Here is a 12,883-nt window from a genome sequence, read left to right on the forward strand (position 1 = left end):
TCTTCTGCTCCGAAATCCTCTCACCCGCCTGTGCACTTTCGCACTGTGTGTGCGTGATAAGAGGAAACTGAATGCTCTCTTGTTTTCCTGTCTATTTCTCCTAGTTTGAGATAACATTTGGCAGAGTTTCGACAGTTTCAGTGTGTGAAGAGCTGATTTGTGTGTGGGTGTGTGGTTGTAGGAGGTGGTCTGCGGGGAAGGCCGACGCTTCAGAAACGTGTCTTGCTTTGTGTCTGACGGCTTGCGCGAAGACCAGGGCAGCATGGTGGAGGAGGAGCTGTGTGCCGGCCTGGAGCTGGCGGTGGACGGGGATAAGCGTATCATATTGGAGGCGCCCTGCACCCTGCCCTGCCCAGGTACTGAAGCATTATGAGCACTCTCAAATCACAACATGTCATGTCAGAGGAGGTTGTTCCTGCTGGGTGCTAGTCGTTTGCTGGGATAGGCTCTGGCACAACATAATCCTGAACTGGATAAGTGAGCTTTCGGAGACGAGTAGATGGATGAATATTATGGTTGGGATCCTCAAAACACCCGATTCTACATGGAGGTCTCAAAAATGGAGCAAGCTGCTTCAATGAAATACACAAATCAGCTATTAACATTAAGGAAGATCAGTAGCAGATCATGTATGTCACATCCTGCCCTGTTTTTCCTAGTTACTGATGCACCTGCTCATCCTCATAAAGTAAATCAAAACACTATCAGACCAGGTCATCTTACCATGCAGCTGCACAGGCAACAGACTGAGATGCACTGTGACGCAGTGATGGCCTAGCATATAAGAAAGCGGACTTGTAACCGAAGTGTTGTAGGTTCAAATCCGGAACCATCAAGATGCCACCGAGGTCCCCTTAAACAAGGTCCCCATATGCTGCTCCCTGGGTGCCTTAGATGGCTGCTCACTAAGTTATTGGTTAAATGCAGAGGACACATTTTGTTATGCGTGCCATGTGCTGTGCTTGCTGTGTATCATAATGACAATCACTTCACATTCCCATTTCACCTATAGAAGGCACCTATAGTGCCTAGCGGGTAACACACTCGCCTATGAACCAGAGGACCCAGGTTCAAACCCCACTTACTACCATTTACATTTACATTTACAGCATTTATCAGACGCCCTTATCCAGAGCGACTTACAATCAGTAGTTACAGGGACAGTCTCCCTGGAGCAACTTAGGGTTAAGTGTCTTGCTCAGGGACACAATGGTAGTAAGCGGGATTCGAACCCGGGTCTTCTGGTTCATAGGCGAGTGTGCTACCCACTAGGCCACTACCACCCTGAGCCATTGTGTCCCTGAGCAAGACACTTAACCCTAAGTTGCTCCAGGGGGACTGTCCCTGTAACTACTGATTGTAAGTTGCTCTGGAAAGGGTGTCTGATAAATGTAAATTCTATCATAGCCAGTATTAACCGAACCCTAGTGGATCAGACAATACAAACCAGTCTTCACTCCACACGCACATAGCATGGTCCACTTTTGGCAAGTCCTAACAACTGAAGACCAGGAACGTGAAGTGTACAGCTGCAGTTCTGGTGATGCTGGAACCATCACAGTTTGATGTCTATTCATGACAATTTGGCCCTAGTTAAAGTTGCTCAAATACTTACGTTTGCCCATTTATTCTGGTTCCAACACATCAACAAAATGTTCACTTGCTGCCTAATATATCCCACCCACTGCCTGGTGCCACTGTAACAAGATAATCAATGATGTTCACTGAACTTGTAAGTGGTGGAAATGTCTATCGATGTGTTTTTGACTCACACCTGACAGACACCAGTTCTGGCAATTATCTTTAGCTTCTGCTAAAAAAGGATAAAAATAAAAAAAACAACATCAAAGAAGAGAAGCATTTCAAAGAACTCTGGATATCACACAGAGCACCTTTAAAGTTCATCACTGAGAATCAGCCTTGAACAAAAACTTCTCAAGTTTTTGGAGGAAGAGCATCACTCTGCCAGGTCAACATGTGGCCAATATTTCTATGGGATCTCAGCAGGGATCTCAGTCTTCCAAGGCTGAAATAGGAGCAACTCTGCATGGGACCAGCAATAACCCAGGCAAGGCACCAGTCTGGGCTTTTATCTAAGTGCATGCAGTGTTTATGCTAAATGCTGTGTATTTTAGTATTCTGAGAACAGTGGGGCTTCTTTCTAGCATGGCTGCTGCAGTGTTTCTTACCATAGTGCCAATGTTGGCTAAATGGTTATTAATCCCATCAATTTATTACCCATTAATTAAATGTATATTAACATTTACAGCATTTATCTGACACACTTATCCAGAGCGATTTGCAATCAGTACTTACAGGGACAGTCCCCCTGGAGACACTCAGGGTTAAGTGTCTTGCTCAGGGACACAATGGTAGTAAGTGGGATTTGAACCTGGGTCTTCTGGTTCATAGGCAAGTGTGTTACCCACTAGGCTACTTCCACCCCAGATTATTTCTATGTGTTAATTTATAAATAATTTATAATATATCTCGCGGCTGTGATTATGTGGTTATGATTATGATTCTATTTCTTGTTTATTTGATATAACTTTCCCATGGATTTCATTCAGTAGTTACAGGTTCAGTCTCAATGCAAAAACCCAGGATTAGGTGTATGTAATGTTAAGAGGAGGGAGTGAAGGCGATGGGCTCAAGTGCAGATTCTACAAAAATAAACAAAACACTACTTGTGGCATGGCCCTATATGGCCCGTTTCTATGCGGGCAGGAAACCCAGGGAGGAAACCACGGCAGTTCTTCCACCAGTTCTGGGTGCACCAGAGCTTTAAATTGCATTGATCAGAAGGCATGTGTGAAGAGGTTGTGTCCTCAGATGCAGGTGTGTGTGTGTTTGTGTGTGGGGCATCACAGTTCAGGCTCGTGGAGGTTGTAGCAGGATTTGCTAAAAGTTCACACTTACCTGCATGTGCAGATCATTTTTTTCTCTTTTATCGTTTTTTTAACCAATGTGCCCAGGTGATTGCTACTTAATGGAGTGGTCAGACTGGAGTCCTTGCCAAAGTGTGTGTGTGAAAGGAGAGCGCCTGGACTTCGCTCCGGTGCAGGCCCGCTCACGTGCCGTCATCGCCCAGGAGCCGCAGAACCTGCTGCAGTGCCCTGATCAGGAGTGGGAGTCTCAGCCCTGTGCTGGTGAGATACAGGCCCTTACTTTTCAGTTACTGTAAATGTATTCTGTATACAGCACTACACTTATTATACACTATCGCTTATTTAATAAGCTGTACTAACACAATTTGAAGGGTTTTCTGATAATAAATGAAGCATTTATAGTGACAGACCTGAGGTAAACGAACACAGCATTCCATTGAAACATATGAATTCCAATTGAACTGATAATGTGTCTTTCCACATGTTGAGCTGTTCATTAACAATAAATCATTTACAAATTTTTTTTTACCCATTTTGGACCATTTGATTTATTTCCTAAATTTTCAAACAATATGCCACTAAATTCTACCACATTTGAATGTTGCACGTGAGAGAGAAGTGGATAAAACTGCCCTGCGTGAATCTGTAATATACGTTGTTATTCTGCTCCCACAGATGGTGAATGCTTCGAGTACAGGTGGATGAGCGCAGACACAGGCTACGCTGATCTGGTTTGGTGCCAACGCTCAGATGGAATTAATGTCACAGGTGCTTGACTAAATACCCAGAGCCCCATTCATCTCTCACCTGCGTGTGCTTAGATGCTCTTATGTTTTGCCTAATCAAACCTGGGTAGAAGCAGTTCTCGTGTTATGTGACCCTGCGGCCTCATCTTACCTGCAGGTGGCTGTCCTCCTTTAAGCCAGCCTGGACTAGACCAGTCATGTGACGTGCCATGTGACAAACCAAAGTCTTTCTGCTCTGAGGTGAGAAAACAGGACTTCACAGGACAGTCATTTTGACCTGATGATCACCAAAGTCTAAATCTCATCTCATCTGAGAGTCAATTCAATCAAATGTAATGTACTATAGAATGTTCTAATGATCAGTAGAAAAAAAAACCTTTTGAGGGAAATTCATGGTTTCTCATGTTTCAAGTATGACCTTTCCTAAAATGTCTTATTTGGAGGTTTTACATCTTTATCATAATCCCTAAGTATCTGAACATGGTCCAGCAATGAACCAGCCATGGGCGCTGGGACGTGTTTGTGCATTGCCCCCTGCAGGCTGGCCTGTGCCTGTGCGAGGAGGGATACACTGAAGTGCTGACCCCAGAAGGGCTGCTGGATCAGTGCACTCCAATCCCCGTGCTGGAGATCCCAACAGCTGGAGACAAGAAGGCAGATGTGAAGACCAGCCGAGCCATTGACCCCACTCTGCCCACCACTGCCCAGCCCGGTCGGACTGGAAGGATCTGGTACCTCCAGCCTTTTGGGCCAGGTAAGGATAAAAAGCCGAGGTGGTGGAGCGTGGTGTTTGAAAATGACAATAGAAACTAAAGCAAAAACAAATAGAAATGTTCCTGCTACTTTATGCAGCACCTTGAATAAAACCATTGTGTCAGTAAGCAGGAATGTTGCATTATTAAACAGTCAAGGCAGCACTGAGTTTACTTTGACAGCACCATATTCAAGGCCATTTGTTTTTACACATTTTACACTCACACAATCTCACTCAGCGCTTGGCTTCCTGCGATATGCAGATCTGTCCTTTGATAAATAAATAGCAAGTGTTTGAAATTGAAATGGAATTTCAGGGCCACATATGACCCCGCTTTTCCCCTGCCTCTCCACAGATGGCAGGCTGAAAACGTGGGTGTATGGCGTAGCTGCTGGCGTGCTGGTGCTCCTCGTTTTCGTCGTCTCTATGATCTACATAGCCTGGTGAGTTCAGTCACTCTCCTCAGTCCTGTGATGGCATTTGGCATGATAAACCCCTCAGATCTTGGTTTTTTTTATAATTATTATTTCTGTATGGCTCATTTTGTCACAGTTTGTCCCTTCATCCACTTCACCATCATAATTTTTTTTGTCATCATTGTTTTTTGTTGTTCTTGTCACCTCACATGTGATAAGCAGTAGTTACTGTGCCATCCGCCGCTCCCTGGGAACCCCTGACTCGGCCAATGGGACCGCAGTGTGGATGGGGCAGGAGGCGCATGAGCTGACTTACACATGCCCTGAGTGCCAGCATCCGGCCGAGAGTGCCACTTAGCCACACCTTGTCCCCTTGACGTGGCACAGCCCAGCACGCCCCGTCCTCGTGACCCCCATCTCTCCCGTCCACCTCCGTCCACGGCCCACTCAGCCGACTGTGGCACTGTTGGTGCAGGTGAGGCTGATGACTGCAGGTGACTCTGTTACTTCCTCCGTCATCTTCCTCGTGTGACCCTGGTACAGGGACCCAAACTCAGATACAGAGATGAGCTTTAAAGAACCCCTGCGTGGCTGTCTGTTAAACCTGTTCTGGGAAACTGATTGGATTTAATTTTCAAAAATCAAATAGATTGTCCTGCTGTCTGTGAATGTTAGTAACATTAAGCAGAGGATCAGTGTGAGTCACCTGACTTAGTGTCTGAGATCAAAGGGAAATGAGTGTGTGTTTGTTAAAAGACGTTGAGATTAAAAACAGGCTTCTCCCATTCCTCTTTCTTATAGTAGGTTCTGTCGAATACTGCCCCCCCAGTGGTTTACACCCACTACAGCAATTCTCAATGTGGGGTCCATAAAACTACGGCAGTGGGCTTCAGCACATACATCTAGTAACGTGACAACCTCCGGTTCAAACTAAAATGAATCTGATTTTGATTTGAGCTTTTGTGGCAAGTCAGGCTGAAGCAAAACTATAAAGCACCTTGCGGTTGCCCAAGTTCACCCATCTCATAATGATCCAATAATTAACCAGATCCATGCATTTTCTTGGTTGAGGGAGGGTTATTGCCCTAACTGGAAAAGTTAGAACCCCTGCCACCACGTTTTTTTCTCATCATCGCTCATCTTCATATTTACATTTCATTTCAGTGTTCATTTAAATGCAGTGAACATGAGCAAACTGGCTCGACCGCCTCCATCACTCAGCACCATCCTGTACAATAAATTATTCGGGTTCCATCTTTACTTAACTTTTAGGTTTGTGATGGTAACCTTACAGGATATACGTTGATAAATGCAAATGACCTCCTTTCTCATTTTCTTTCACAGCAAAAAGCCAAAGAAGCCCCAGAGAAGACAAAACAACAACAGACTGAAGCCTCTGACTCTGGCCTATGACGGGGATGCAGACATGTAGACTGTACCTCCTTAACCTTTCACCTGTGTCCCATCCAATATCATCCATGTTATGGGTGCCACAGACTTTATTCTGCTGATACGTTGTCACCTCCGTCCTCTTTTTACATCTGGTTATGAAACAGCCTTCATGAACTCTGCAGACAAGAATATGCCTTTGTTTTTACATTCTCTTTATTGGTGGAAAGACTGCAGCGCAGCTCGGATCAGTCGGGCTGCTTTGTTTTCCTTTTGAGCAAATTGGCACAACTGCGTCACTCCTCCGACTTCACTCTGTGTGGCAACTGGGGTTTGGTGGATTAACAGATATCATGCCAACAAAGGGGGAGGGAAAAAGCCTTTTATCATCATTCATCAAAACCGCAAGCTTTTGTTCCTCTGTTCAACAGAGACCAGGATGTACAGGTCTTTGGCACACATAAAATAATAAAAAAAACTACTGGATTGACTTCCTGCTTCCCTGCTCTCGATTCCAGGTTATTTTGCACTATATTAGTGCAGCATGGTATGTCTTGTATTTCCATACAACTTCACCTCTCACCAAACGAATGAGTACTGTAAAACATGTATGAAGAAACTCAAGGAGACTTGGAAAAGACTCCATTTTATATTACCTGAAAGGAACCTCACTGTAAAACTTTATGAGTTTTGTTTAGTAACGTCACTGGATTTCCTCTGTTTCTCCTGTTGCGTCCGTGCTATTTGTTGTTGTTTTTCTCTTAAATGTGTGTCATTCATTTTTATATAATTTGTCAATTTTTAATCAACGCACACCAATCTATATGGGTATGTACACAGGATCTTGTGGGGGGTCTTGTGCGCACACATTTAGAGACTGTATATCATGCAAATACCAACAGTACCTGCCTTACTGTATTGTAAATAGAACGAGAAGGGATTCACACTGTTTTAACCAAGCGGAGTGCCACTCTTCTGCCTCATCATTCGTTCTCATCGGTTGAATGTGTGTGTGTGAGTGTGTGTGAGAGAGGGAGAGAGATCCACCCCTGTTACATGTTCAGGGGTGCTGTTAAAGGGGGGAATGGAAGCCCAACAGTCCTAATCCTTTGTGAATATATTCTTTATTGCTTTTTCTTCTGAGCATTTATTAAATGAAAACATACTACTTTGTAATTGTAAATACAAACACTGTAAAGCATAAAGTAAAGTAACACTTTATAACAAACCGTCTTATTGCTTTGCAGTTGGTTTTAGTTACTTAAAAACACAGCTGTTGGCATCAGAAAAAGAGAAAAACGTTAAGACATATTGTGCCAGACTTTAATAAATCAATTGTAAACTGATTCAAACAGCCAAATGTTTCCTCCCCACGTCACCCTGCTGTATTAAATTTTGATGTACTAAAATGAGATTTCACAAGTCTGTCCCAAGCAAACCAACAGTGAAGCAAATGTTTACGTCTTTTTGTTGAGTTGTAAATAATGAAAAGCTATTTTTATTTGAAATATATATATTTAAATGTGTAAACCTCTTTTGTAATGCACAAAAAAGAAAGTTTAGTATAAATGCAAAAGTGGGGTTCATAATATATTGCTGATCTTTGTTCACAGATGTTAAAAATTTCATGTTGTAAAAATGTAACAAGGTTGAGTTGGTTTTGTAAAGGTTGTTTATGTATCTGGCAAAATACAGATAATAAAAGAAATGTGTGAACGATCTAAATGAATTATGTGATCATTCAGTGATACCTTAATATAAAATATTAAATAATGCATATAATTATAATGGATAAGTATAGAGAAGCATAACCCAACCATAGACAGGTATTAGTATTTTAGTATTTATTTTTTGTGAAGTTGACCAAGTTTCCGCTAGATGTCAGCAGAGTCCCGTTTCTGCGGAGTGCAGCTGCTGGAATAATCTGAATAAATATTCATGTTAAAAATATCATTTACATGCGCAGTCACTATGGGAGCCAGTCGATGTTTCTAGTTTTAGAGTGTTGTGTACGTAATCCACATAGTCTAAATGTAATAAGTGGTGAGATGTATGATTTCTCACTATTACAATGTCAATAATTGTGTGGATTGTGTGGGTAATCGACACAATGTTAATAACAAACAATAATCCCAATACAGTTGTGTGCTATGTGATTATCTAGACTGATAATTAGTGGTTATTGTCGATCTGAAAAGGTAGACCTCACTGAGCCCTCAGGAGCGTCAGACCCACCTCCTCCTCCTCCTCGCATCTGACTTTGACTGTGAGGATGAGGAGGAGGGGGTGACGTGTGCCTGCTCTTGGTCCCTGCATCTCCACAAAGTTGGGAACGCAGGAGGATGTGGTCGTTGCGCGGCTTCAGTTTGTTCCTGCTGTCCTCCGTCCTGCTCCGGGTGAGTTGGCCTTCATCACGTCCTGATGGAACTTTTCATACGAACGTTGGCTGTGCACTCTTAATCCATGATCAAACTAAAGAAAGAACACAGACTGTCGCAGGGTTTGTTGTACATGTTGAAACAGAGTAAAGGAGCAATGCTTTTTAATACTTATTCTATTTATTTATTTGTATTTGTTTTGGGAGTTTCATCAGGCCAGACATCAAGTTATCATTTTTTTACAGGGTAGTATGAATTTTTACCTCATGTTATGGCTGTATTTCATCAATTTTCATTGTCTGCAAATGGTACGTAATGTTGTGATTATGAAAATCAGTGTTAAGTTGATGTTTAAATAAGTAAAATGGGAGAGTTCAAGACACATCAATAAGTGGCAGCTCTTACAGAGAGAGCTTTGGGTGCCCACCTTCATTGTCTATGGTTCTCACAGGGTGCTTAATATGCTGATTATTTCAATTATTTGAATCTAATTTAATTTCCATAACCCAATTGCATTTCCATTCTTTTACACCGAGTGTGTTATTGCACAGCTGAGTGAAGAGATGAAATGGAACCGCAGAGAAAATTCTGTCTCATGACACCACGCATCATCTCACTCCCAGTTTCTTTATTTTTCCTCGATGTTACTGAGTGGCACCGAGCCCCCTCTCTAAGCAGTTTCCTTCGGGATTAATAAAGTTTACTTTAAGTCTGATTATGAATTGACATGGAGGCCCGATGTCAAGACGGGCTGATTGGATTCCCTCCCACTGGTTTATGGTGGTGATCGTGTGAGCGATCGGCGAGACGCACAGCTGGGGTGTTGGGGATCTGAGAATGAGGAGACAGCATCATGCCACTCATCCTGCTGGGGGTTTCAGAGCAGGCGCTGGGTTCAGACAGTCTTTGGTTCTATAACAGATGGTGGTAAAGCACCCTTTATCATTTCCATTACACTTATTCACTTCTTAACAACTTATTCCACACTCAAATGCTTAAAAAAGGTCCTCTTTATTATTCAGTCATTAGGTTTTGTGTAATTCTGATGGAGGTCGAGTTAAAATAGGGATGTGTAAATCATTCTCAGTAAGGAAAAGGTCTTTTTCTGATTCTCAGTCTCCTGAGAATGGGATTAAATTCAAGTCTCAGACTGTATAAACCATCTAGAGTTCAGAGATTCTTGTCCAGTGCAGTTTTACTATTTTGACAGGTTAATTAGGTTCCAAGCTGGATAGACATCTGAGCCAAAGTTTATTTGTGGGAAAAAGAAATTGAAGAAATAAGATTGAGAGATGAGATCGAGAGGCCGCTGTGAGTTTTAAACTGAACGTGATTTTAATGTCTAGTATTTAATCTGCAGCCTCGCTTGCTCTCTGAGAATTTAAAGGGAATCTCATATAGAGAGAGATTGAGTCATTTTGTCTCTGGGGTAATCAGAATTGCACAATGGCGACAATTTCTCGTGCGGCCATCAGGGATTCACTTTCTAAATTGGTTGGAATTGAAAGCACTATTGAACGCGAAGGGCGCTTATGAGCTCTGAAATCGACTGATTCACGGTGGATCTCGAGGCTCATTCTCATCCCCAGGAAAACAATATTCACACATTTTAAATACACACTCATCCATTACAAATAAAGCCCCCTGCATGGTTGGATATTTTTAAAATATCTGGCACGAAAGTAGGTTTGCTTTTACTCTGACCGAAGCCACACTTGGAGGTAACAGCGTGGCACCACAGCACACAGCAATTTGCATTTTACTGTAAGAGTCATGGCGGTGACATGACTTCTATTATACTCCCAAAGACCCCTGTGCTGGGTGACCATGCCTTATCTTGTGTGTATTGATCGCAAAGTTAGCATATGAAAAATGTACAGCTTCACCAAGACAGATCTGCTGTCAGGTTTTACCTTCAGCAGCAGGACCTGTTCCTGTTCTTCTGTGTGGGTGGGGTCATCTACACTGGTTGCTGAGAGAAGTCCTCCTTCCTCCTTACAGGTTCTAATGACAATTTGCCCATTATGCCGTTCCATATGCACAACATCCATATTTCTAAGTGTATTAGGACTCATAGTTATGAAATACATACCCAACACAGGGCACACACACACACACACACACACACACACAGTCCATTCACTCACTTACTCACTCACTCCATGCCTCACAAACTTGGCAAACTTACAAACGCCAGTCCACTCGGTTTGCATGCGATTGAGTGGAATCCTGCAGCAACATGAAGAGAACATGCTCAACTTTGAAGGTGTGAGGCCACACCTCCAACCTCTGTTCCCCCACTTGGCATAATATTTTATATCTAATCTGCGTTAATTCATTAATTTGGGTATTTTTTCTTTGGCAGAGCACAAGTGTGGACTCAGCTAAGAGACGTTCTGACCCGTCAGAGCCGGAAAGGACCAAGCCAGTGAAGCAGGTCTGGTCTGGCAGCAGGTACCTCTTATCACATGACCTCAGTGGAGAAGACTACCACACCGCGTTGGACCTCCACTCTGATGCTGCTCACACATCTTCCAATCAGGCACTCTGGAACTGGCCTGCAGACGCCTATCCCGCCCATCTGCAGGGCAAGCGACGACCTTTCGTCAGATCGGGGAAGCTGAAGAAGATGTTCGGTTGGGGGGACTTTCAGTGCAACATTAAAACCCTGACGCTGACCCTGCTGATCACGGGTAAGATTGTAGATCACGGCAACGGCACCTTCAGCGTTTACTTCCGCTACAACGCCACTGGCCAGGGAAACTTCTCTGTGGGACTTGTCCCACCGACCAAGGCTGTGGAGTTCGACCTATCGCAGCAAGTCGCCGTCAGCCCCAACCAAGCCAAAAACTTCAACTGCAGGGTGGAGAACGAGAAGGTGGAGAAGAGCTTCAAGAACACACTGTGCGGCTACGACTCCTCCAAATCCTGCCTGGAGGAACTGACGCACAGCTACGTCTCCTGGCTCTGCTCCAAACCTTTCAAAGTCATCTGTGTCTACATCTTCTTCCACAGCGGCAGCTACAAACTGGTGCAGAAGGCGTGTCCAGACTACAACTACCACAGCGACGCGCCGTACCTGCCTTCCGGGTGATGGCACGACTGAAAGCTGCTGCGTTCTTCACTACATCACCCCTGAAGCAAGAGTTTAGGATGAAAGGAGCGGGGGTTAAATGGCATTTTTTTCATTTCAGTAAAACATTTGGCTGTACACATTTCACACTGTAAAATAAGACAGACTGAGCATAACGGTAGATGGTTAAAAAAAGATCTAAATAAATAAAAAAAAACACTCTCTCTGACGCACACTCATACACTGTGATTTGGAGATCCAGTTAGCGTAACAGATGACAAAGTTGAAAGTGAACAGAACTTCCATTTTACTTGAAACCTGTGCACATGAGGCCAGTGTACTGTACTGTGTGTAGAATAGATAACGTGTTGTGAAAATGTCATTCATGCAGAAGTCCGGCATGACACAGAATGTATTATAACACACCAAATATTGTCATCTGTGTGCAGTACTACTTTAATAACGGTAAGTGTACCATCAGTTATTGTACCTGTCATTTATAATTGGACAATATCATTAAGTAAGGTGAAGAGTTCGTTCATTCATTCATTCATTCATTCATTCATTCATTCATTCATTCATTCATTTATCAAGCAAATGTAATGAACATACAGCCCTTGCAGGACCCAAGAACATATCCAGCAACCGTATTGGCAAAAGGTAGTATTTCGCAATTCACTGAATATAGAATTCTTTATTTTTTATCTTTATATGCCTGTAATGTCACGCCCCCGTCCTCCCATCAAGTCAGGGCTGCACACCAGGTTTTTATTTCCCCTCTGTCCTGTCAGCCCCTGATCCCTTAGTGTGTTCACCACTGCGTCTGTGTTCATGTGTCACCCTTTTGTGCCCCGTCCTTGTCTGCCTGTCCTGGAAATGCATGAGCTCAGGCACTCATTTACATTCTGGTGGCTTTTTCACCCTATAGCCATCATGACAGTCTTGTTTACATAGAGCAAACTCCTCATTTGAGAACTTTTTGACCGGCTTGTACAGCCGGTGAATGCACAGCAGTTAGAGGGAACAAATAATAGAAAAGGTACATCTAGAACTGATTTGCATCAGACTGCATTCAGTGCATTAAAACAACCACTGGATGAGCACACACCATTCCTGTGTGTGTGCTGCAAATGGCTGTCACACATTCCATTGTTCCACTCACTGGGGGTGTTATGGCTTTTTTGAAATGGGACTGGCAAGGTCCTGAAATATCTTTCTGTCACTTGACTGATTAAAAAA

At 43.3% G+C, this 12,883-nt stretch overlaps 2 protein-coding genes across 9 annotated transcripts in view; both read left to right on the plus strand.

Annotated features, from left to right (window-relative positions):
• The window catches only part of thsd7ab (thrombospondin, type I, domain containing 7Ab), a 68,623-nt gene extending 60,709 nt beyond the window's left edge, over positions 1-7,914 (plus strand). For 5 of the 8 annotated variants that reach the window (XM_028979389.1, XM_028979390.1, XM_028979393.1 and 2 more), the window contains 7 exons: positions 182-356; positions 2,976-3,149; positions 3,564-3,656; positions 3,792-3,874; positions 4,175-4,388; positions 4,744-4,831; positions 5,027-5,279. In XM_028979389.1, coding sequence (XP_028835222.1) covers positions 182-356; positions 2,976-3,149; positions 3,564-3,656; positions 3,792-3,874; positions 4,175-4,388; positions 4,744-4,831; positions 5,027-5,162 — 963 coding nt within the window. In that variant the 3' untranslated portion in view covers positions 5,163-5,279. Of the gene's footprint in view, positions 1-181; positions 357-2,975; positions 3,150-3,563; positions 3,657-3,791; positions 3,875-4,174; positions 4,389-4,743; positions 4,832-5,026; positions 5,280-6,148 lie in introns of those variants that run through there. The other 3 variants (XM_028979391.1, XM_028979392.1, XM_028979395.1) reach the window with 1 other exon arrangement.
• Positions 7,915-10,782: 2,868 nt separating this feature from the next.
• On the plus strand, positions 10,783-11,665 carry LOC114789950 (neurexophilin-1). Its single transcript, XM_028979439.1, has 2 exons — positions 10,783-10,839; positions 10,937-11,665. Exons 1-2 carry the CDS (start codon positions 10,783-10,785, stop codon positions 11,663-11,665), a joined length of 786 nt encoding a protein of 261 aa, XP_028835272.1.
• Positions 11,666-12,883: the final 1,218 nt, after the last annotated feature.

Source organism: Denticeps clupeoides, chromosome 5 (assembly GCF_900700375.1).
Source record: "Denticeps clupeoides chromosome 5, fDenClu1.1, whole genome shotgun sequence".
Lineage (NCBI taxonomy): Eukaryota > Metazoa > Chordata > Actinopteri > Clupeiformes > Denticipitidae > Denticeps > Denticeps clupeoides.